Source organism: Pongo pygmaeus, chromosome 15, assembly GCF_028885625.2.
Source record: "Pongo pygmaeus isolate AG05252 chromosome 15, NHGRI_mPonPyg2-v2.0_pri, whole genome shotgun sequence".
NCBI classification, from domain to species: Eukaryota; Metazoa; Chordata; class Mammalia; order Primates; family Hominidae; genus Pongo; species Pongo pygmaeus.
This window is the reverse complement of record NC_072388.2, coordinates 20102133-20125487: the sequence shown is the minus strand read 5'-3', so window position 1 is coordinate 20125487 and position 23355 is coordinate 20102133. Positions and strand designations below refer to the sequence as shown.

Here is a 23355-nt window from a genome sequence, read left to right as displayed (position 1 = left end):
TGCCATCTTATAAACATGATAATGCATGTTAGAAACATTATCCAATGTGGCTCTTTTCAAATAATCGATGATAAAGAATCAGTGTTTTCACCAATTTATCATGGACCACTACAACTGTAAAATACAACACAAATAAATTACTTTGACTTTTGTTTCCTTGATAAATGTACACTGCTACAGAAATTCATCTTCAAATTAAAAAGCTGGACAAAATAAAGGAAATTTTCAGAGCTTGGACTACAGATTATACAGAGATAATGAAAATAAATGAAGTGAGTCCTAACATTGCTTCCACTTATTTCCTGGAGGCAGTTTCTAGGCAACAGCACAGGGAGGATTAACCACAACACAGCGCAGCTGCCTCATTGTGTTGAGGAATAGAATAGGAGATTGGGGATCCTAAAGCATCTAGAATGTATGAATAAGTATACCAGAGAGGAGGGATTTGGGGAGACAGAAAAAGAGAGAGGGACAAAGAGAAAGAGGGGGAGAGAGAGATTCAGAAGAGAACTCTGGCTCTGGAGGGGTCACTCTTTGTCTTTGGCTGATCTTTATATATATGAGAGGAACCTCAGGCAAAGAGAAGCAACAGGCCAAATAATTTCCAGAGTTCACACAGTGCTGGGCATAGCTTGTATTACTAGCATCCAGGATTCAAGAGACATTGTAATGCATGGGGCAGGCACTAGAATCCTCAGAAAGGTGATAAATTAGTAGTGAGTTTAATTAGTCCCAGAATAGAGGCTGTTCAGATAAAAATTAAAAGAAGTCTCAAAAAATCAAAAGGATAAGCAAATTATTTAATGATAAGCACCAATGTCCAATGGTGTTTAAAGTAATATAACAAAATTGTGCATACAACAATGTAAGATACATAATATCTAGCACCCAATCAAAATTATCAAGCTGGTGGAGAACCAGGAAAATAAAGTCTATAACCAGGAGAAAGATAAAGAGAAATGGAATTTAAAATGACACAGATTATGTAATTATTATAAAAGGACTTTAAAACAGTGCATATAAACTACATATATACAATAAAAATGAATTCAAGGATGTAAAAAAATATAGAAACATAAGGAGGAGAAAAATGGAAGGCATAAAAAGATCCAAGTGGAACTTGTAGAAATAAAAAACAAATAAATGAAAAATAAGTTGGACAAGATTAACAGCAGATTAGAAATCACAGGAAAAAAAGCTTAGAGAACTTGAAGAAAAAGCAGTAGAAATTATCTAAACTGAAGCAAAGAAAAAAAATTTTAAAAAAAGAAATAGTGCTCCTGAACTCTACAAAATCAAATAGTCTAAAATAGGTGTAACTGAGGCCTCTGAAGAAGAGAGGGAGAGAAAGAAAGGTACTTAAAGAAATAATGGCTGAAAGTTTTTTATAGATACAAAGAAGAAATATAGAGAAAATTACTCCAAGGCTCATTGTAATCAAATTTCTGAAAACCAGTAATAAAAGGGAAAATTTTAATAGCAGTTGGGGTGACAGGATAGAAAAATGAGGAAAGACGCTTTAGGTAAGGGGAGTCAAAGCTAAGAATAACAGCCAGCTTTTCATCAGAAACAATGTATGTCAGAACCGAACTTTAAAGTGCTAAAAAAACTTTAAACTATAATTTTTTAAAGGAAAAACCATAAAACTGCATTGTGGGGCTTTTAACTTATGTAGAATAAAAATGCATTGACAACAATAGCACAAAGAATGGAGGTGAAATGCTGTAAATTTATTACACTGTGTGTGAAGTGGTAAAATATTACTCAAAGTCATATTGTGATAAATTGAATTTGTAGTCTGTAAACCATCAGTTCTCAAACGTTGGTCTCAGGATCCCTGTATAGTTTTACTGAGAGATTCCAAGAAGACTCTAAAGAGGTTTTGTTTATGTGGAATAGAGATAGAGGTAGAGATATATTCCATTAACCATCAGAGTGATGACCTTATCACATATCATGTAGACTGGAAACATTCCATATACACCTGCGAGACTTTGAAAGTAAAAAAGGCAAATAATGTCTTATTATTATTATAAAAATAGTTTTGGAATGCCAGACTCCCTAAAAGATCTGTCTAGGGTTCCCTGGACCATACTTGAATGACAGCAGCCTTACACCTTTAGCTTTATGATAAATAGGTAACCTTACTTTAGTAACTTGGTTTTTGAAATGCCATCTTTTTACTTTTTGTTTCTTTTACAATGCCAGGTTTAGATGCTTACTATCACACACTTCTCTTCATTACAGAGGCACTTATTTTATTATAGCTGTCTCCCGTTTATTCGTTTTATTAGGGATTTCAGGAATCTCGGTTAAAGGTTCTGTTTGCTTGACATCAGTTGGCCTGTTTGTCTAGCGCTTTAAAAATTATTTGTGCTAATGAAACAAGACCAGCAGAATTCATAGCTCATAATTTCTCTAGGATTGGATTTACTTTATGCAAGGTATGGTTGTATTATAGCAAGAAGTTAAAGCATAGTTCTCTGCCTACATAAACCATTTTAAAGCATTGGGACTTTTTTTACTGAGGACCACTATAGTATATTTTTACACAGTCTCTGATTGGAAGTGCTGTCAGTATAGTAACAATAGCTATGGCAAAAATAAAGTGAACATAAAAATAATCTTTAAATAATAAATATTTATCCTAAATGAATTTTATCACCAATTAAAATTACCTACACACTTCAACTCTTAGTAAAATTATGATCTTGAGTACAGTTACATGCTGATAAGATTCTCTGGCTAGACAGATCATCTAGCCGCTCTCAAATGATTATGCATACTCAGGAATCCCTAAGCTTAAGTACTCATTCCAGAAATTCAGACTTACATGACATGTAAAGCTCCACAAAAAAACACATAAACCAAAACAAAACATGATTCCTACCTCAAATTGCTTTCACTTGAGTGAAGAACAGATAGTAAAGCAAATTCTATTCGCTGTCTATACTCCCGCTAGCCCAGGCACAGGCATTTGGAATGAAGGGTCAGACTAGAAATAGATACTGGATGTATTTAGCACTAGGCAAATAAAGACCGTGTGAATACCTTCTTTACAATATTCAGATTTCTTTTGGTCCTTCTAGCTTACTCTTCTTTTCTTAGTCTTCATATCTAGATGTTTAACTTCCAGTGCTCAGGCGTCTAACACCTGAGTTTGTGGAAGTCAAGAATGTTAGGGTAGAAGGTAGCATTTACCTTCAGTTTGGGGTGTCCAGACATCCACCTAGTTTTTTCCCCATTCTTTCAATTTCATCACATTAGTTCTGTGGCTGGCTTCCAGAAAGATTTAGTATAATATAGCCTTTGGAATAAAGAAAATTAAGTTTTATATTAATATAGTTTAAATTCTGTTAAACTGGGCTTCAAAATCAAAAGGTTCTCCATTTTGCTTACCAGTTAAATTATTTGAGGAGTGGTTTCTGGAATTTGATCAATTTGAAACTTATTTTATTGTGATTCATTTGTAGTTCTTGAAGCCCATTGTCATTACCTCTGATAGCCTTCTTTGAAAGTTTTCAATATGGAGCCGAGGATATAAAGGTAAAATTAAGGCTGCCCTGACCTTTAAAAGATTATTTTTCTTGTCTCTTTCTTACTTCCAAAAGCAGATTTTTTGGAGATGCAGTGATTGTTTTTTTCTACAATTCAGCTTTTGCTACAGAAGTCCCATAGAGCAGAGGCGGTACAGCTTTGTCAGTCCTTGAGCTTGCTGGGAACAATATTGAAATAAAATCACTCAGCTCTACATAGCCCCATAAATGTCTTGTCCAGTATTATGAGACATACAAACGTGTAAGCACATTTAGAAAAAAATGTATATTTGGGAGGAGATAACCTATATACTCACATTAAGGTAATTGGCTACAGAGAGCTTGGGTGAGAAGAGTGAGCTTTACCCTTGGCTGAGCACACTGGCTTAGGTCCCTTCACTTCTCTGAATCTCAGTTTTTAATCCACAAAATGAGATTAATTCTTTGTACCTTGCCTTGTTCACAATGTTATTATAAAAAGTGAATGAGATAATGTTTGTGAAAGTGCACTGTAAAATTAAGTGAACTATATTTTAAAAACATACATAAAATATATAAAAATACATTTCAAAAATATTTTTTGAAAAAAAGATTTTTTGAAATATATTTTTAAAAAATTTTGGGTAATTTATCAGAAGGAAGAAATCACTGTGAGCTGGGGTGACCAGAAAATTCTTCACAAGATAATAATAGTCTGAGATAGTCTCTAGGATAGGGAGAAAGAATGATGGTAAGCATTCAGACAGGTGTAATCATGGGAGCAAAGGACTATGAGCAGAGCTATTAATGGAGGACAGTAAATGTTTCCCAGCCTCATTCACAATTTAGACTTAATCTGATGAAGCAGAAAGTTCATGACTACTGTAGAGGCCATCAAGAGCTACACCATGAGTTTTAATTAACCTTACTCCTGCAGGAAAAGAATGGTCATTGAAGGTTGTTAAACAGAGGACTGATGTGATTGATGCTGTGTTTCTTAAAAGAATAACTCATTTGTATGGTATGGGAGCAGATTATGGGGAGGAAATGCTGGAAGGAGGGAGGCCAGTTAAAAGCCTGTTCCAGAAAACCATGTGTAACATACTTGTATTAGACCATTCTCACATTGCTATAAAGAACTACTTGAGATTGGGTATTATGAAGAAAAGTTGTTTAATAGACTCACAGTTCTGTAGACTATACTGGAGGCATGGCTGGGGAGGCCTCAGGAAACTAAGAAATTCATGGCAGAAGGTGAAGGAGAAGCAAGTACATTTTCACATGCCCAGCAGGAGAGAGAGAGAGAGAGAGCAACGGGGGAGGTGCCACACACCTTCAAACAACCAGATCTCTTGAGAACTCTATCACGAGAGAGCACTAGGGGGATGGTGCTAAACCACTAGAAGCCACCTCCATGATCCAATCACCTCCCACCAGACCCCTCCTCCAATACTAGGAATTACAATTCAACATTAGATTTGAGTGGAGACAAAGGGAAAAACCACATCAATACCAAAGGTCTAAACTCAAAGCAGTAATTAGCAAGCTACACAGGGAAATTCAAGTCCATCTAATAACATACTAGATCCTAGGACGTGGGACCAGAGCATCTTTTTAAACATGTAGCTCAGTCCTTTATTGAGAAAACAATTATGAAGCATGTTTTAAATGAAGGCTAATGTGAAGGGCAGTGGGGCTATGAAGATGGATTGAATAAGTATGTTCTCAAAATTTAGTCAATGGGATGGATAAGGTTTCTTTTAAAAACTTTTAAAGTATAGTATAGATTCAGAAAAGTGCACAAAACTTAAATGTAGAGCTTGGTGAATTTTCACGAAGTGAAATCACCTATGTAACCAGCACCCAAATTGAGAAACAGCATGCCAACCTCCAGAAGCCTCCCTTGTACTCTTTCTGAGTCACTATCTCCTTGTAAAGATAGCCCCTATCTTCACTTTCCTGACTTACAACTTCATAGCCTAGTCTTGCCTTTTCTTGAATTTCTTTTGCTTTCATTTTTCACTCAGTAATATTTGTGTGATTCAATCTGCCTTGAGCATATGGCAAATTTATTCATTCTCATTGCTGGGTAGTATTTCATTATCATACTTTATTTATCTTTGAAACTGCTGATGTGCATCTGAGTTGCTTTCCAGTTTTAGGATATTATAATCACTGATGTAATACATGTTCTTATTCTTGTACATGTTTTACAAATGAATATATGTAACTTCTTATTGGGCATATAGGTAGAAATGGAATTTCTGCATTACAGGAAATGCACATGTTCAGCTGTAGTAAATATTGCCAAATGTTTTTTGAAATTGTACCAGTTGACCTTCCTTCCAGCCGAATATGTGAATTTCTGTTGCTCCATGTTCTTGTCAATATTTAGTGTAGTCTTTTTCACTTTAGCCATTCTGATCATGGTGTAGTTATAGATATGAATTTTCAGAAACAAAATGCAACGTATCAAGTGGTAAGTAGCAACAAAGGTTAAAGAGTGATTGAGAAATTTAGAGAAGGAAAGATTACACATGTATCTTTGCATCAGGACAGCTATGTCTTGTAAGATAAGAATGGTGACTATACATTATCCAGGACCACTGGGAATTTTAATAGTTGTTCTTATAAATTATGAAATGACAATAATTCAATGTCTAGGCCACATCTTCTAGACTATCAACCAGCAAAACAGATGTCTTTTCTCACCTACTGTGTTCCCCACTTTCCTTTCCGAAAGTACAGTCATAGGAGGTTGAGACAGAAGTTTAGCCTGTGGAGATGGAGAAAGAACATTTTGTGCAATGGGGACAATTTAAGCAGAGACACAGATCTGTGACCAGACACAGTGGCATCCAAATTACTGTTAACAAGCAGAAGAGTGAGGAGGTGTCTGTGCTTTGAGGGTGGATGAAACCTTCTCCTAGCTTCCTGGAGCAGGTTATAAATCACCTCTTTTTTGTATGACAGCTTGCATTTAAACTGAATACAGGATGAGAATATCTTCTTTGTCAATAATTACCTCATCTTACAAAATATATTAATTCAGCAATCAATAATATTTCAAATACATTTTAAAGTGTTTATGTACTCTTAGAGTAAGAGGGGAAAATCTCCATAACCTATATTTATTGCTTCACAAGTCATCTTTTAGATGTATATTTGCTCAAGGGAAAGATGTCGTTTCTTTGTTGGCCTTTATCTTGATGTGTGGGACTTCACAGGGTTGTTTATTTCAACAGTGTGAAAGACTGAAACCAAATTGGTTTGAAGGCTGATGTGAATATTGATTACATCTTAGAGCATTTCTTCTTTGGTCTGTTAGCAAATATGAGAAAATATACCTTAAATTACCTAGTTAGGGGAATTAAAGCAGCCCTGCCTGCCCCCTAAAAACACTTTTATATTAAACATCCGTCATGTGCTGCTTCTCTGACAGGGCCTGGGCCTTATCAGCAGGGTAGGTACTGGCGGGGGAGCAGCTGCAAATGGGAATATTTACTGGAGCTGCAAATGGGGATATAGGGACTTGTTGGGGTGATTTTCAAGCAGTGCCAAGATGTCCTTTCCTTATCAATGAGTTTTGGCTCTTTCCTTTGAAAAACACGTCAAGGAGCAGTGTGGTGTTATGAAACCAACACATGATTGAAAATCTGATTTAGGCCCTGAACAAATTCCACCCTTTCCATTAACATTGGCTGTCACAGATTGAGTCTCTACTGCATCAACATGCCATGCTATGTACCGTGCGAAAACTGTGTCTGTATAAAATCATGTATAGTTTAATTTAAACATATAGGTATATGTAAACATGTATAATTTTAATTCTCAACTTGACTTCACGAGGTAAATTCTATTATCACCATTTAATGGATGAGGAAACTGAGACATCAACAGGTTAAAGAATCAAAAGTCATGCTGCAATGGAGATGACAGGATTTGAATCTAGCCAATTTCTATTTTTAATTTTTTTAAAGAAAATTTCTCAAATGTATAGAAAAGTATACAGTATGGAACAATGAAACCCCATGTACCCATCACCCATGTTCATCAAATATTGATTCTCGGTCCATTTTGTTTTATTTATGCCCCAACTAAACTTACACATTCATTTATTTTTTTAAAGCCATTCATGTATTTTTAAAATATCATATTATTTTGCTTTTGCTTATTTTAGTACTATCACTAAATTTTGACTTTTTAAAAACACAACCAAATTGGTAAATGTGTTTACATTTTCAATTATTTTACAGCTTATCTGATTCAGAATTCACCTAAGAGTCACATATTGTGATTTGTGGACATGTTTTCCAAAGAGAAAACATTCAAAATTTATTTTCCAACAGACAGATAGCATTAGCAGCACAGCTATAGGAGTTTCTCCAAAGATCATACATTCACAAGGCATTATTAGCTCAACAGTGAAAAAGCCACTGGTGTGGTCTCTGTAACAATATCCACTTCACAGTATAAGCAGATACCATTATTGTGTTCACTTACAATTCCAGAAGGAAAGGCACAAATGGAAAAAAAAAAAAAGGCCTAAAATCAGGTGCAATAACAAAGAGGCAAAACATTAGCTAACAGTCTTGATCTACATTTCATTCAGGGCCTTGCACATAGAAGGGATAGACTTCTTCCAGAAATTAGGGTTTTTCTTTCTCCTTTTTGTTAAACCATTAGAGAGCTGTTTCATTTGCTCAGTATTATTACATATACGAAAGGAGATTACAAACAAAGGAATCACAAAACACCTTGAACATCCAACTCTTTCCACCAATACATTGACTTTTAGGTTTAAGACAGAACCTGGGAATACTTCAGTGGTCTTAAAATAGGAAAATAGAGACTATGGCTAATAAACAAATAAATAAGGGAGATAAATAAAAGCTTTCCTATCCAGGACTCACCTGTTCCAACTTCATAGCCTTCATAAAATCCTCAAGAAAAAACAATCTTCCTAAGTTGCACCAAATAAATTAAACATAACAAAAAAATAGTGTGTGAACCTATGGCAGGAAACACTCTTCCATGAGTTTCTTCTCAAGAATGAAAACCCAGTTTTTCAATAGGTAAGGCACTGGCAAACTAAATTAAGTCACCTGAGATTCCCCATTCAGGTGTCCACCTCAGGTTCAGGAAGAAAAAGGCATTTGGGAAGTATGAAGAGGACATTGGCACTTTTGTGGTTCTGACTGAACTGCATTTGAATAAACAGCAACACACACAATGAATCCCTAAGCACTAACATAAGTCCATCTGAGGGCATCCTACTTAAGGTTCTAAGGTTGAAGCAGTTTTATAATTGTACAACCTTAGTTTTTTGTTCTTTAAAAAGTATATTTTTTTAAAAAAAGATGTTAACAGACTTGGGGGAATATAAAACAGTTCTCTAAATAGATGACAGATCTTGTCCGTTTACCTGCATGCGGTTACCAATACCCTTCACCCCAATTAGGCTAAGTAGTTGTCTCTTCCATTGTGGTTCAATAAGTTCCAATACTTCCACCTTGAAATAGATAATGGTCTTAGAAAAAGTCACCCTAGGTTGTACAAAAGTCCTATGTATACAGTTTGTCACAAGTAACAAGGCTACTTTGCAAGACCTGCTGCTTTAAAAAAAAAAATCCAGTGTATATTTGCTTTGGTGTAATTTTTTTTTCATTTTTTTCATTTTCATTTCAATCATGCTTGAGGTGGTGGTCACAACCTTCATAAACATCATTTGCATACCAGTAAGAAAAAGAAGGCTGGGCACAAGTGAATCACACCTGTAATTCCAGCACTTCGGGAGGCCGAGGTGGGTGGATCACGAGGTCAGGAATTCGAGACCAGCCTGGCCAACATGATGAAACCCCGTCTCTACCAAAAATACAAAAATTAGCTGCATGCAGTGGCACATGCATGTAGTCCCAGCTACTCAGGAGGCTGAGGCAGGAGAATTGCTTGAACCTGGGAGGCAGAGATTGCAGTGAGCTGAGATCACGCCACTGCACTCCAGCCTCCAGAGTAAGACTCCATCTCGAAAAAATAAAAATAAAAAAGAAAGGAAACAGGAGGAGACGGGCCTTTACAAAAAAAAAAAAAAAATGGCAGATTCTAGAGATTTAACTCTGTCTGCATTTATCCTTCCATGCAAGTTAAGCTAAGCTGGAAAAAAAAAAAAAAGAAAAAGAAAAAGAAAAGAAAAAAAAGAAGAATGCAACCTTGTTTTCTTCCAGGAAGTGAGGGAACTGGTGTTTGGGAATGCTGTCAATAGCACCTGGTTTTTCCACATCTGCACTGACACCTGATTGGGAGCCACCATCTGGAGATGGTGGTGCTATTCATGATAGAGACAGCCACCAAGGAAACCAGGAGGGTGGGAATACAGCTACTCTGGATCAGAGAGAGCTCACTGGTTTTCACCGCCAGACTGCAGTCAAGTGTGGGGGTGTACTGATTCTTTACAACAGTGTCCACACTCACCAAAGGGGCTGGGATTTCCTTAGGAAACATTTCTGAGACTCTTTTTCCTTTTGTACCTAACAGAGCCATGGTGTTCTCCAGGACCAGCTTCCTCTCATGGTGTGCAGTTATTGTTCACCCTATGTGTCATATAGTAGACCCTCAAGTTGCCTTTGGTGGTAAAAGCTGTCCCACAAATGTTGCATACAAAAGGCTTCTCTCCAGTGTGAGTCTGTCCATGAATCTGAAAAGACTAGTGGACAAGAAGTTCTTCCCACACTGGGTGCAGCCGTGTTGCTTGACCCGTCGGTGTAGCTGGGCCTCTAACAAAGGGGTCATCCCTGGAGACAAGATTGAAGGTCCTACAAATATACCCGGAACTTCAAGTTTGACATAGGTTGGCTGGGCTCAGATAAACGTTGAAGGGAGCCTGCTCCGACCCTCCATCTCTGCATTTGTTCTCAAAGCTCTCTGATTGGCCCCCAGCATCAGGAGACATTGACTTGATGATTTGTGCCTCACTATTGGCCAGAGAGAGTACCTGGAAGGACCTATTTTCCATGGTGTCTGGACTTCAGCTCTCACACTTCTGGTCTCGTTTCAGTAAGGATGAGTCATTGGTCAAGCCATTGCTCTCCACTGAACCATTTTTCGGCTGCTCTGGCACTGCAGGCCATCCTCACTGACCATCACTGGATCAGGACCATAAGGTCACAGGGATCCTCTGGCAAGGGAGTATTGGGAATCTGACTGCCCATGTGCATCCGAATATGCTGCTTCAATATTACGGCATTGGTAACTCTGGCAGATGAGACATGAATGCTGCCTCTTTATGGGTGTGTTGGTTCAGTGAACCTCAAGGTGCGTCTGCAGGTTGCCTTTGGTAGAAAAATCTCAGCTACGAATCTTAGACTGGAATGGTCTTTCCCTGATGTGTGGGTGCGTGCGCAGTAATACATTTTGAGAGAGAGTAAGTTTAGGAATCAGTAGAAAATGAAGCCAGTGGCGGCCTTGTGGATGTTCTCAAACAGCTACAGCAATTTTAGGGTCTCTGGTCCTGGCTGGGGGTCCCACTCACTTAGAAGCCACCAATCCTTGGTGAATTATTGTTTGTCCCTACCTCAAGGAGTGTAGGCCTGCCCTCACTTTCTGCAGAAGGACTGGGCTACAGGTCGTTGGGCAACAGGCCATCCATGATGTTCTTGGGGTTAGTCTCTGAAGAGAGATTCTGAGGTAACCTTAGAGAGGAAGTTACAAGGACAAGTTTGCTGTTTAAAGAGAGACTCGATTCATTGAAGGGGGCGGGTACAGAGTGCATATAGGTTGCCACTGCCTGTTGCCATTTTGTCCTGGAACTCAACAAACAGCTGGGGGTTCACCTTCTCTTGGATATGTTTGTGAAAGTGTACCCTGAGGTTGCCCTTGGTAGTGAAACGATGACTACAGACGTAGCACACAAAGGGTCTCTCTCCAGTGTGGGAGCAGAGGTGGATCCACGAGAAGCTCTCAGTCCCCAAAACCTTGCTAGAGTACTTACACTTGTGCTTGGAGATGTTCTGTAGCTTTCCTTTCCCTTTCTTGGATGGGTCTAATGCCATAGTGGAGAAAGGACCCTGGAAGAGCACCAAGCCCAGAGCCTGAGGGAGCAAAGCACTCAGTGTGGGAGACATGATGTTTTCCCAAACAGGGAAAGGGAAGGGAGTACACTTTTCCCATCTGGCTTCAGAGCAAAAGGCATCAGTCCTGGGGCAGAGTGCTGAATGTAGAAGGGATGTTGGCGTTCGATATCTTGGCTTGTTTCAAGGCATCCAGAGACAGACCTTGGCTTCTAGCCTTCTGGCTAAGCAAAACCACAGCTGCAGAAACCTGCTGGGACATGTGGCTGCCCAAAGTCTTCAGGGTGTCAGCCCCTGCCCTGCCACAGTGGAGGACATGGGAGGCCCACATGTTCATCTCAGTGTAGATCTGCTTGGTGAGCTGTATCTGCTGTAGCTGCTGTTGCAGATACAAGATCTGCTGGAGGACCCATGGGATGCTGTGGGCGCTGGGCACAGGTTGGCAGTGCACCTGCCCTCCACTGATTCACTGCCACCTTCGTGCCCCAGAGAGCCTGCATGGGCACGTTAGTATTGCCTACTTTGCCTGTGGGTAAATAGCCTGTGTCCTTAGGTGTGGGTGGCAGGGCCATCTCTGTCTGTAAGTGCACCACAGACTCCACACCCGGCTTCTCTTTCATGTCTCCTGAGCTGCCACTGTTCTCCTTGTGACCATCTTTATTACTTGGACTGAGTGGCTGGTATGGCTCAGTCCAGCTCCAGAGAGCTGTCATGGCCTCTCACTGTCATTCCTGAAGAGGACAGGGGGATTTTTAGTGAAATTTTTCTTATGTTCCAAGAACTCAGAGATGCTAAAGAACTCTGCACAGTATTTCTCGCAGGTGTCCATCTCCTCCTGATGAAGCCATTTTACCATGTGGCTTTGTCCTCATTCGCTTCATCATCATTCCCTTGGTGATCCATTGGAGCACCCCGGGCCCCCACCACTGGCACCATTCAGGCTGCATCTGCAAACTCTGGATTCAGTTGCTGCTTGCCCTGGTCCCCCTCCAAGCTGGCATGCTGGGGTTTTGTCTGCTTGCACTTCTACATGGTGCTAGCATGGGGCACTGGGAAAGCCACAGTTCTGGCTGATATGTTTTTTAAAGGCCCTTCTGATCCATAGATCCCCTCACTCATTCTTTGTAGTTTATTGTGGGAAGAAAAAAAGACCCAGGGTGTCTGTCTTGCAGAGTTTTTCATACTATAAATTTTGCTTACTGTATACTTGTGATGGGTTTAATATGTTCTGCTGTCCTTTGTACTTACTATAAATTGGCGATTGGATCTAGAGGGCAGTATTTTGTTTAATACAGTGAACAAAAAACAAAGCTATTTTTCACTTCTGTGGGAAATCTATTGGATTGAGTTACTATCTCAAGTCCACCTAATTTTTCCCTCTGTTTGGAAATTCTGAAAGAGACTGGAGGTTGTGTAATAACAGTGGTGTGAAACATCAAGAATTCCACTCTACTTCTGGGAGAGTACACATTTGACAATTTACTGTTCACACCCAAGGGTATCCAATTCTGATGGGGAAATTTCCTCCTTTCCAAAGAAAAGGAAACTTTAATTATGAAATCAGGTGGAAAGGCTCCTAATGCTACCATTTGGGGTTGGAGCAGCACCGAGCTGTTGAACTTGTATCTTATTGTGTGGTAGAAGATGGAAATGAGGGCAAACACACAAAGGATGTAGATGGTAAGCAGGTTGTACTAGGGGTCAGGCAGAAGGCAACTACTACATGTAATAAAAAGGGATAAGAGGTAAGGTTCAGAGATTCTTTGTATCACACATAATATGTGCCTAATGTATGCTTTCATTCTTTTTTTAAAAAAAATGCTTGTGACAATGGATCATGTCTAGAACAGAAGTTATGTAAGCCAAGTGATTAAGGACCCTGGACAGCTCATTAGCTTAACCAGCTCTCTCTGTGTGTGATATGCTTTATTTGAACTCAGTCAAACTTTAGCCCAGGGATACTGGAACAATTCTGCAGTGAAGACATCCATTGTATGCAAGATCAGAGGCTCTGAGATGCGGGGTATGAGGGTAACTAATTTCAGGGAACACCTGAAGAGGTTCCCTGATGAGGATCATTAGGAAATAGCAGGGGCTGGAGCCTAATGGTCATTATCATTGACTTTATTCACAGAGGCTGGAATAAGCCTCAGCTGTCTTGCAGACTGTGATGGCTTCATCTCCCCAACCCCTCATCAAGAAGCTTCCTGTATTACAGCTCTTGTGCATTGGCCTGTCTACATCTAACAGCTTGTAGCCTGACTTAGATAGGACTCAGGAACAAACAACAAAGCTTCAATCTCTGGATAACCTTTCAGGACACCCACTCTACTAAGGAGAAGAATGGGAGGGTTTACTGCATCATTTTTGTTTATTGTCTGATGCCAAAGCCCAGTGCCTAGTGACACATCATCAGGCCTGTACCTTTTTAAACATTTGGACAACCACACTCATTTCATTCTACTCTAGGCACCTACGAGCATTTGCATTTGCTACTTAGTTCTAGAGAGAATTCTAATATTGAACGAACCTTTCCCAGTTACAATGTTCTTAGTTCCTTTAGGAACAGATGAATTATATTAATTTTACAAGAGACAACCAGAATTACTAGAAAATCTGTCTCTCAACCTGCCTTAGAACTTAACTGGAGGAGCTGTGTCCTCTGGAGTTTCAGCCAGCTAGTCCAACTTCAGTGTGACCTCATGCTTGTCAAATAGGAATCTTCTAATTTTTCTCATTCTCTCATGCTGAGGAAAGAAAGTGTGTCTAATGCCTTGTGAAAGAAACAAAAACTTCGAATTCAAATAAAAATATTTACTTTTGAATTAGTACCTGTTCTGTCCTTTCCTCCTTCTTTCTTCCTCCTTTCATCTCTCCTTCTCTATCCCTCATTCTGCCTTCCTCCTCTCCCCTTCCTCCTTCTCCTCCTCCTCCTTCTTTCTTTTCTCCTCTCCCTCCCTCTCGCCTTCTTCCTCTCCCTCTTCCTCTGCTGCTCAGCTACACAGAATAATAGCTTCTGTGTATGGAAAGCAGGTGACTTCCCAAGCCACTCTCCTCTCTGCCTGCTTCCTTTGGCTTCTTGCTATTACTGTTACATTATCATGCAATATGTGGAACAGTATGAATATGTCTATAACAACTAATTGTCCTTTCCCAAAAAAGAAGGGCAGCTAATAAGTGTTAGGAACTCAAAAAGGCAGTGGACTATGTGCTCTTGTGAGGTTAGTAAAATTTTGGAAAATATTATTCAATAGCAACTGCCTAATTAAATCTCTGCATTTTACAAATGAGAGAACAGGTTCAGGGGAGTTATAACTTTCTTAAGGTCACATAGGTTGTTTGTGTAAAACTTTAGTTCCCTCTGCCTATCATTCTATAGTGGATATAGCCCCCTAGAACATGACCTCCATAAAGGCAGGAAGCATGTCTTATTAACTAATGTTTCTCCAATGCTTACTATAGCTACAAATGCCTCCTGAATTAAGAATAAACTATAGTTAAGTTTCTCAAGCTGGGATACACCCATGATACATGAAATCATGGGGGAAAAACCAGGTATAGTTTCATGAGATGATAATTCAGATTTGTTTGTCTTGCAGATTAGTTTATGTCTTGTAACTAATAATTTAAATTTTTACTTTTAAATTAATTCATACTGTGAAATGAATGGTAAATTTGCATAAATTTTAAAAATAAAATACATATACATCAAAACCATTATGTATCCAAACAGAACTTTTGACCTCTACCCCAGGGAGTGTAGTGTTTCCCAGCTCTTCCCATGTTTATAGGTAAGCTAGAAATCTGGTTTTTAATATGATGTCTGTTTTCTTTTAATGTTAAAAACTCAGGTTTCTAAAAACTTGTGTGGAGCAAAAGAAATAAAAATCCTTGTTCCTGAGCACCTGTTGTAACATCCAAGGAGAAATATATGTTTAGACAGGAAGTAGACACTGGACACACCACCTGGGTTCTGGTTGCCATGGCAGCTGTAATTCTGGCCCTAACCACTTCTCAGCTTCAAACTGGCCAGAACTCAAAGGGGAAAGGGTGAAGGCAAGATATTCAATCAGTTAGGACAAATTCCCACCCTAGACATCTCTCTTAGTAGGCAGCCTCTAAATGAGAGCAAAATATTTAGGTACTTTTAAAAAATCATAATCATGTCACAAAAAGAGAGGAGCCAGAGAAAGGAAATTTGAGAAACATTTCACATCTATTCTGATGTACAAGAGGTTGCTGGTATGATTATGGAAAGAAGTTTAAATTTAATTTTTTTACCTCATTGAGTATTGATACCGTTCTTAAGAAAAATCGATGAAAGGCATTTCTATTACACTTGGATTAAAGCATTCTACATAATAATTAATGCATAAATGTATGAGTGATTCTAAAAACTTAACAGCTTATGAATGGAATCATTCCATGTGGTCTGAAGATAATTGGATAGTTTCCCACCCTCAATAAAACCAACACAAGATTAATATATTTTGTTATAGCACTTTTTGTTTCATAATTCTATATGTGATATAAAAATATGTGCTATACATTCTGTCTCAATCTATTCTAAAGAATAGAAGATACACATGTTTCTAATAAATGTTATATCTAGACATTGTACATGAATTGAACTCAGGTTTCCTTGCCAAGCCACCTGTGCTGACACAGCCCCTCGTTGCTTCTTCCTGTCTGTGACGGAGTCTCTCCCCAGGAGCCCTGTCTCTTGTTGAGGTTTTTGTAGGGCTCCCGCAGGCACTCATCTCACTGTGGCCTCACTCAGGGCACAGAAGTATACTGCTGAGTCCATGACTTGTGAGGCTGTGATGGTGAGGTTGAAGGAACTGGTGGATTTCTGGAAGTTCCAAGAATACCGACCATTTACTTCATTTTGCTCATTAAAAGAGTTCTGACGAATAAGGAAAACCAATTCTCCACTTGATGGTTGCTTGTACCAGAATAAGTAATAAGTAGCATCACGGGTTTCATACACACAGTCCAAGGTCACCTCCTCCTTCTCCACCACAGAAATTGCAGCCTGAGCTTGAGTTACCTTCTGAGCCATGCTGGATCCTGCGGAAAAGAGGAAAAAATAGACTGATCCCTTATTTGTAACCCTGGGGATAAAACAGATTCAGTGGCTTAGGACCTAGTGCTGATTCCATTGCCCATTACCCCTTCTTTCTAAGCCTCTCTCCACATCCTTCTGAGCTAACAGGAGCCTGAGTCCTATGCTGGTGTCATCCTTACCAAGACAGATGGAGGCTATGACTGCCCTCAGCAGGCTGGCAGTCAGCATGTTCATAGCTCTTCCCCTGAGTGAACTGTTCTGTGCTCCGTCTCAAATCCAGATCTTAATTCTATACCTTGCACTCAAGAGGTACTAGCAAAGTTACTGGGCTGTGTGAGGCTTCTGCCTTTTACAGGAAGTACAGTTAACAGATATATGATGAGTTTGACTGTGCCATGTCACATGCTTCCTGTATAGATGGAAGATGCTAGACTGTCCTAAATACCAATTTTGTCTCAATATAACTTACTGGACTGTAAATATACAGTGGTAAAATTGAATCATGGTTAGTTAATTCATCTTTGGTGGAAAATGTGAGACTTACAATTTATTATGAGCTATAGTGAATACATGGGATGATACAGTTATGCATCTTTTGGTCTTACATATCTTTTTCTCCAGATAGAATCAAGGTGCAAACTAACCATACGGAGTTTTCACTTTCTAGCAGGAAGGCAAAACTTTTAGTCTCAATCTTTGTTACTACTTTGCCAGTTGTGGAATCTAGCAAAAGTTATATAAGAAATAGTTTATTGTTAATAAATGATTTCACAACATACCTCCTGAGTCACCAAATCTGTTCAGTGTTTGCCATGTCGAGTAACACCAGAGAAAAATACATACATGTTTCTTTGCACACATATTTTGTGTGTGTGTGTAAACAAAAATAAATTCCAGAAATTCTACTCACTGCTCAAAGACAGGAGTTTCTGTTATAACTCAATATGTGTGTTCTTGAAAATCCCCCTGCTATTCCAATCCACACATATTAATTATGGTGGAGATTAGGATGGGAAACACCCAAAAATATACAATTTGTAACCAAAGCGTTACCAAAAACAATAGAAATCCTGTTAAAATACCAGCAGAGTTCAATCTCCACTGGTTTTTGTCCCTTGCATCACAGTCATTAAACTCTTTGCAGTCTTACATGTTGGGACTTATGTTTCATCCCTCTAGATATAGGTTCATAAGAGGTCCTGTATTTACAATAAGACTGGGTACAACAAAATTTTGTGTTATTATTCTTCATAAATCAATATTTTTATTTGATTTATGGCTAAGGTAAGAAAAGAATGGGGGTGAGTGCTAGTGAGCACAGAGTTTCTTTATGAGGTAGTGAAAATGTTCTGGAATTAGATCACAATAATGATTGGATAACTGTGAATATACTAAAACCACTGAATTGTGGACTTAAAAGAATGAAGTTTAAGGTATGCAAATTATATCTCAATAAAGCTGTTATTTTTTTAAAGATAGAAGTGAAAATACTCATATTAATGATAGCTAAAGTGATTCTAGTGCTGCCGTGGGAAAGAGGACTTGGAGTTAGGGAACCTCCCAGTATCAGGACAAACTAAGACTATTATAATATTTCAGTCTTAAAGAAGATGATCTCTATGGAACCTCAAATGGAGATTTACCATGAAGTATATTCGGCTTTGATTTTAGGGCTCCTTTCTACCCCAGAACCTAGAAACTTAAATTTATAATTTAATTTTCTTTTTCTTTTTTTTATTTTTATTTTATTTTATTATTATTATACTTTAAGTTTTAGGGTACATGTGTACAATGTGCAGGTTTGTTACATATGTATACATGTGCCATGTTGGTGTGCTGCACCCATTAACTCATCATTTAGCATTAGGTATATCTCCTAATGCTATCCCTCCCCCCTCCCCCCAATTTTCTTTTTCTTAAAGAGAGCCCTAGAAATCAAAGAAGCATCAGGCCCTGCAAAACCTGCATTTTTATGTGTAAAACTCACAGAATCATGCAGGATAGACAAAGGACAAACAAGGCTCACAGAACTCCAGAATATTAGGAAAAGTTTCTCATGGTGAGCTACATCCCATGTGTGAGGGGCCCACATTTCTGTTTTGTGCTCTTTGATGTAGAGAAATATGAGATTATTTTCTCCATTTGGGGTCCCAGTGAACAAAAGTCCATGTCCATTCACCTCTTTTTTATAAACAGTCTTTCTTGGCTGCTAAATTTGATGCACTTTAAAAGGATCATTGGCATGAATGCAATGATAAAAATAATGTTAGTTCCCAAGTTAAAGTAATGTCCCAAATCCAGAATTTCTCATAACACAGATCCTCAAGTCAAAACTCCAGGTCATGATTTAGTGTTGCAATAAACAGCTGCAAAGCCAACAGGAAGATCAGTGTGGAGGGGTGTAAACAGTGTGGGCAAGACATACCATGGACACAGCCTTTACTGACTGGGCTGTTCTGAAACCACAGTGCCAATAGCACAAGGAAAGCCTCTCATCAGGACACTCTCCTCATAGCACTTACTCAGGTAGCAGAATTTCTAAGCAACCACAAGAGAAGGAAAAGTGAAGGGAAGAGAGGATAAATGCTGCAGTCACTGGAGATGGAGTTTCCGCAGGTGAAACTCAGCAAGACAAACAACTTTGATCGCAATTGTAAACACAAGGGTGTAGATTCAAGGTGATACATTAGTCCATGAACTGTTTTCCCTTAGAGTTTGTATTAACAGGTTATGAAGTATTTCAGCATAGACCAACTGAACTGTCACATAGCTAAGTTACTGTCACTTCTCAGGAATGTATGCCGTCTGGGGAGAAGAAGAGACATCTGGGCTGAGGACAGAGGCATTTCTAGAAAACAGAGCTTAGGTTCGCTTTAGACTGTTCCTCCCCCAATTCCTCTGTGTGGTGTAATCCAAAATCTCCATGGTTCCTTGGCACTGAAGAATCAGAGCTGGAAGTACTTGGAGGAAGCCTCCAGCATAGAACCCTGGAGACAGAAAATAATACCTCCCACCGTAAGCGGCTCACACTCAGGCCCCACCTGCAGCCTCCGGGGTTTGTGCTGGGCTCTCGCTGCAGTCCCACCCACTGTGTCTCTCAGAACGCAGTAGTACACGGCAGAGTCCGACAGCTGCACCGAGGGCTTCTCCAGGTGGAAGGAACTGTCACTCTTGACATGACTGGCCTGAAAACCTCTGCTGTCCGTCTCCTGGTTTTCTGAACTTCTCAGGAGGAGCTCAGGCTCTTTGTTTAGATACTGGACATACCAGAATAGAAAAGCTGAATAGCTGGACTGATAAGTGCAGTTTAGTGTCAGAGCTGCCCGCTCAGGGAGGGTAACTGGGCCTTCTGTCTGGGTCACCGAGTCTCCATTGGTCCTCCCTAAAAAAAGGAAAGACATTATTATACTGGCAATAGAAGAGGCATGGTCTCCAGTTTGGAAGGGGTTAAAGGTCATCGTAAAGCTAAGGAATAGAACATCTCAGAAGTTCTGAGTAAACATTACTCACTGAATATCAACAAGATCACAAGTCCTGAGCAGGAAGCAGACAGCATGGCTGGCTGAGAAGCAGTAGAACGTTTTGTTGAGAGATACCCAAACCGAGAGGTATATTTCCTTATATTGTTGATCCTTTGGCGGAGTCTTCTACAAAATCTTGACTCACGTGTTAAGCAGGGTAAACTGCTCTGCAAGATCAGGCCACAGGCTGGAACAAAGAGATGTGCGAAGGTAGGAAAGATGAAATGTTTGTCAAACCACAAGCTGAAGGCAGCAGCGCCCTCTTGAGGCTCCTCTCTGTCTCTGAAGCCTGCTCTGAGTCTCGGAATGATTTTCATTTCCATCCTGGGGTGCGGCTTAACCTGCAGACATAGAAAGAAAATGGTGTCCGAGGTGAAGGGTGGGACTCAAGGAAGGCGCATCAAACATTCTGCTGACTTCATCGTGTGGGTGATTCCTGTCACCTTCTTCAAGGCTCAGAGCAATATGACTCCCTTGAATCTCCCCATTCCCTGCATCTAATGTGTTCACAAGTGGTAATTTAGTTTTAGGCATCTCAGGATATCCTGAGAATATATTTTAAAAAAATGTGAGATTTTTTTTCTCGACATATTTCCCACTGGTCCCCCAAAACCAGGGGGTAAGCACTTCTTCTTAGAATGCCCTTCCTTCTCCCCACTCCCCTTCACTTGGAAGACTCCTGTTCATTCTTCGAAAACCAGTGCATCACCTCCATGTGAAAACATTCTGCCATCTCTCGAGCTGAGTTAGTGCTCTCCTTTTTTCCCACCATATTTTCTGTCCCTATCACATCATATTAGAATCGTTTCTGTCCTGTTTCTCAAGCTGCACTTAGTGCTCCTGAATCAGAAGTTGAATCCTATTACTATCAGCAGCCCTTTTCCTAGGACCTTAGCTCATAGGAAATGCTCAAAAAAAACCCTTAAAAATTGGTGAAAAAATGAATGAATGGCTGTGTCTGGTGGGAAAAATTATCTTTGATGAAGGACAGTCTATGGGAAGATGTGTCTAGTGTCTTAGGCCCCTGGTGTGACTGGCTTCATTTAGGAGTAGATCCAGAACCTGGTAGCAGGTGCATTCTGTGTTCTTCAAAATTGAGTAAGGTGCAGGTCTTCTTGTAAGGGGCCACTTTCATACTAACCATTTTTTAAAATATTATGGTGCTTTCATATACCCAACAATAAAATGTTTATTTTATTTTATCAACTTATATTTTATTTATATTATATATATAAAACTTTATATAATATATAAAAAATATATAAAATATATATAATAAAAATATAAAAACTTTATATTTTATTTATATCAACTTTTTAGGCTCATAGGTTTTATACAATTACCAAATCAGACAAAAACTGCAAACAAAATATAAAATCGATAAAATTCAAATTAAAACATTAGTGTAAGAAATGATTTTTCACTGAAACTAAACGGTTAGTGTAGACTTATTAAAAGAAAGCTATGGATGTGTATAGTTGAATAACTGAATTGATTAAAGTTATTTGGAGCTTGATGTGCTATTGTCTGAGTTATTGTGATTAGTGATTACTAGGATTTTTTCTTCACTTTTCCTATTTAGAAATACTCATGTCAGTCACCATTATACAATTTTATTATTTAATGAAGCACCCAAGAATTCAGCACTGAAAAAAATGTTTTTTATTTACTGCTACTTTTATGTATATTGAATTGCATGTTGATGCATACAAACAATGAATGTTTGCAATACATCCTCTTTCAATGGAAAGATGCAGGTTCTTGGGAGTGTGCCCTATCTGTAGTACTATGTGATATATCTGTAGTGCTATGTGCTATGTTCTATATCATAACCAAAATTTTCCAAAAACTTTTCACCATTTAAACAGCTGCAATGTCTTCATTTGTAGAGTATTATTATCCCATTTACCCTTAATTTGGTAAAAGTGCCAAAAAAATCAAATTCAAGGGGGCTATTCTATTAGTCATCTAGATTATTAGAAATATACCTTCATTATTTTACATTGTCCTAATCACACAGATCTAATAATTCTCATTTAATTTCTATACCTCAGGGATTGGTAAACTTTTCTCTGTAAAAGGACAAATAGTATATATTTGAAATCATACACTCTCTGTTGCAAGTACTAAACTCTGCTGTTATAACATGGAAGCCATCATAAGCAATGTGTAAATAGATGAGCATGGCTATTTTGCAATAAAACTTTACAAAAATGGGTGACAGTTTGTTTTGAACACTAGGCCATAGTTTTCTGACTCCCATTATACACCAACAATTTGTTCATACAATTCCAAATACCCATGGACTATAGTTTGAAAAACTCAGCCCTATTTTCTTGTGTGTTCTTTTTTTTTTTTTTTTAAGACAGAGTCTCGCTCTGTCGCCCAGGCTGGAGTGCAGTTGCACGATCTCGGCTCACTGCAAGCTCTGCCTCCCGGGTTGACGCCATTCTCTTGACTCAGCCTACCGAGTGGCTGGGACTACAGGCGCCCGCCACCATGCCCTGCCAATTTTTTGTATTTTTAGTTGAGATGGGGTTTCACCGTGTTAGCCAGGATGGTCTCGATCCCCTGACCTCATGATCTGCCCTCCTCGGCCTCCCAAAGTGCTGGGATTACAGGCGTGAGCCATTGCGCCCGACCTCTTGGGTGTTCTTTTACTACAACATTATTTTAACTCTTAGAGGAGGCTTAAAATAAAGGTAGTATATTAAATAAATTAATAGGAAGAAAGAAGAGGAAAAATTGATTATCTTAGTGCTTAAGTTACTTTGGTGTTACAGATTCAAGACTGAGCAGAACAGAGCAGCACAGATAATGGTCCCTGCCCTTAAGGAGCACATAGAGTAATAATAAAGACAATTACTAATTAAATAAAGAAATAAAAGGAGAAACGGCACATTTAAAAAGGCAGTGGTCCACAATTCTAAGAAAGCGTATTGAGCTTTCTTCTATTACTGACTCCTGAACAGACGTATGAGAACAAGTAGGCATTTCCTGGGTTCTACTCTCAAGGGAAGAGAAAAGAATTTTTTAAAAAGAGTAAGAATGTATCCTAAAGTTGCTTTGAGGGGGTTATATAAGATGAACAAAGTGCATTCAAGAAACGTAGATAGGACCAGTATTGAAGAAAAAGATAAATTAGGAGCTTATTGTGGAAAGATACTGGAGAGGTATTAAGAGTC

The 23355-nt window shown here is 38.9% G+C and overlaps 1 protein-coding gene, 1 pseudogene and 1 gene segment (V, D, J or C); all 3 read right to left on the bottom strand.

Moving 5' to 3' along the window:
* LOC129013230 (sal-like protein 4) overlaps positions 1 to 12613 on the bottom strand; it is a 33001-nt pseudogene extending 20388 nt beyond the window's left edge.
* The window catches only part of LOC129012897 (T cell receptor alpha chain MC.7.G5-like), a 595859-nt gene extending 578976 nt beyond the window's left edge, over positions 1 to 16883 (bottom strand). Inside the window, exons 1-2 of the mRNA XM_063651408.1 lie at positions 16829 to 16883; positions 16347 to 16651 (exon numbers count right to left, since the gene is read on the bottom strand). Of these exons, the coding sequence (XP_063507478.1) occupies positions 16347 to 16651; positions 16829 to 16883 (360 nt within the window). The remainder of the gene's footprint in view (positions 1 to 16346; positions 16652 to 16828) is intronic.
* Positions 16884 to 19088: 2205 nt separating this feature from the next.
* On the bottom strand, positions 19089 to 20205 carry LOC129013229 (T cell receptor alpha variable 18-like). The segment is given in 3 exon segments: positions 19089 to 19187; positions 19664 to 20031; positions 20160 to 20205. Coding segments are annotated over 3 exon segments (513 nt in total).
* Between the last annotated feature and the right edge of the window lie 3150 nt (positions 20206 to 23355).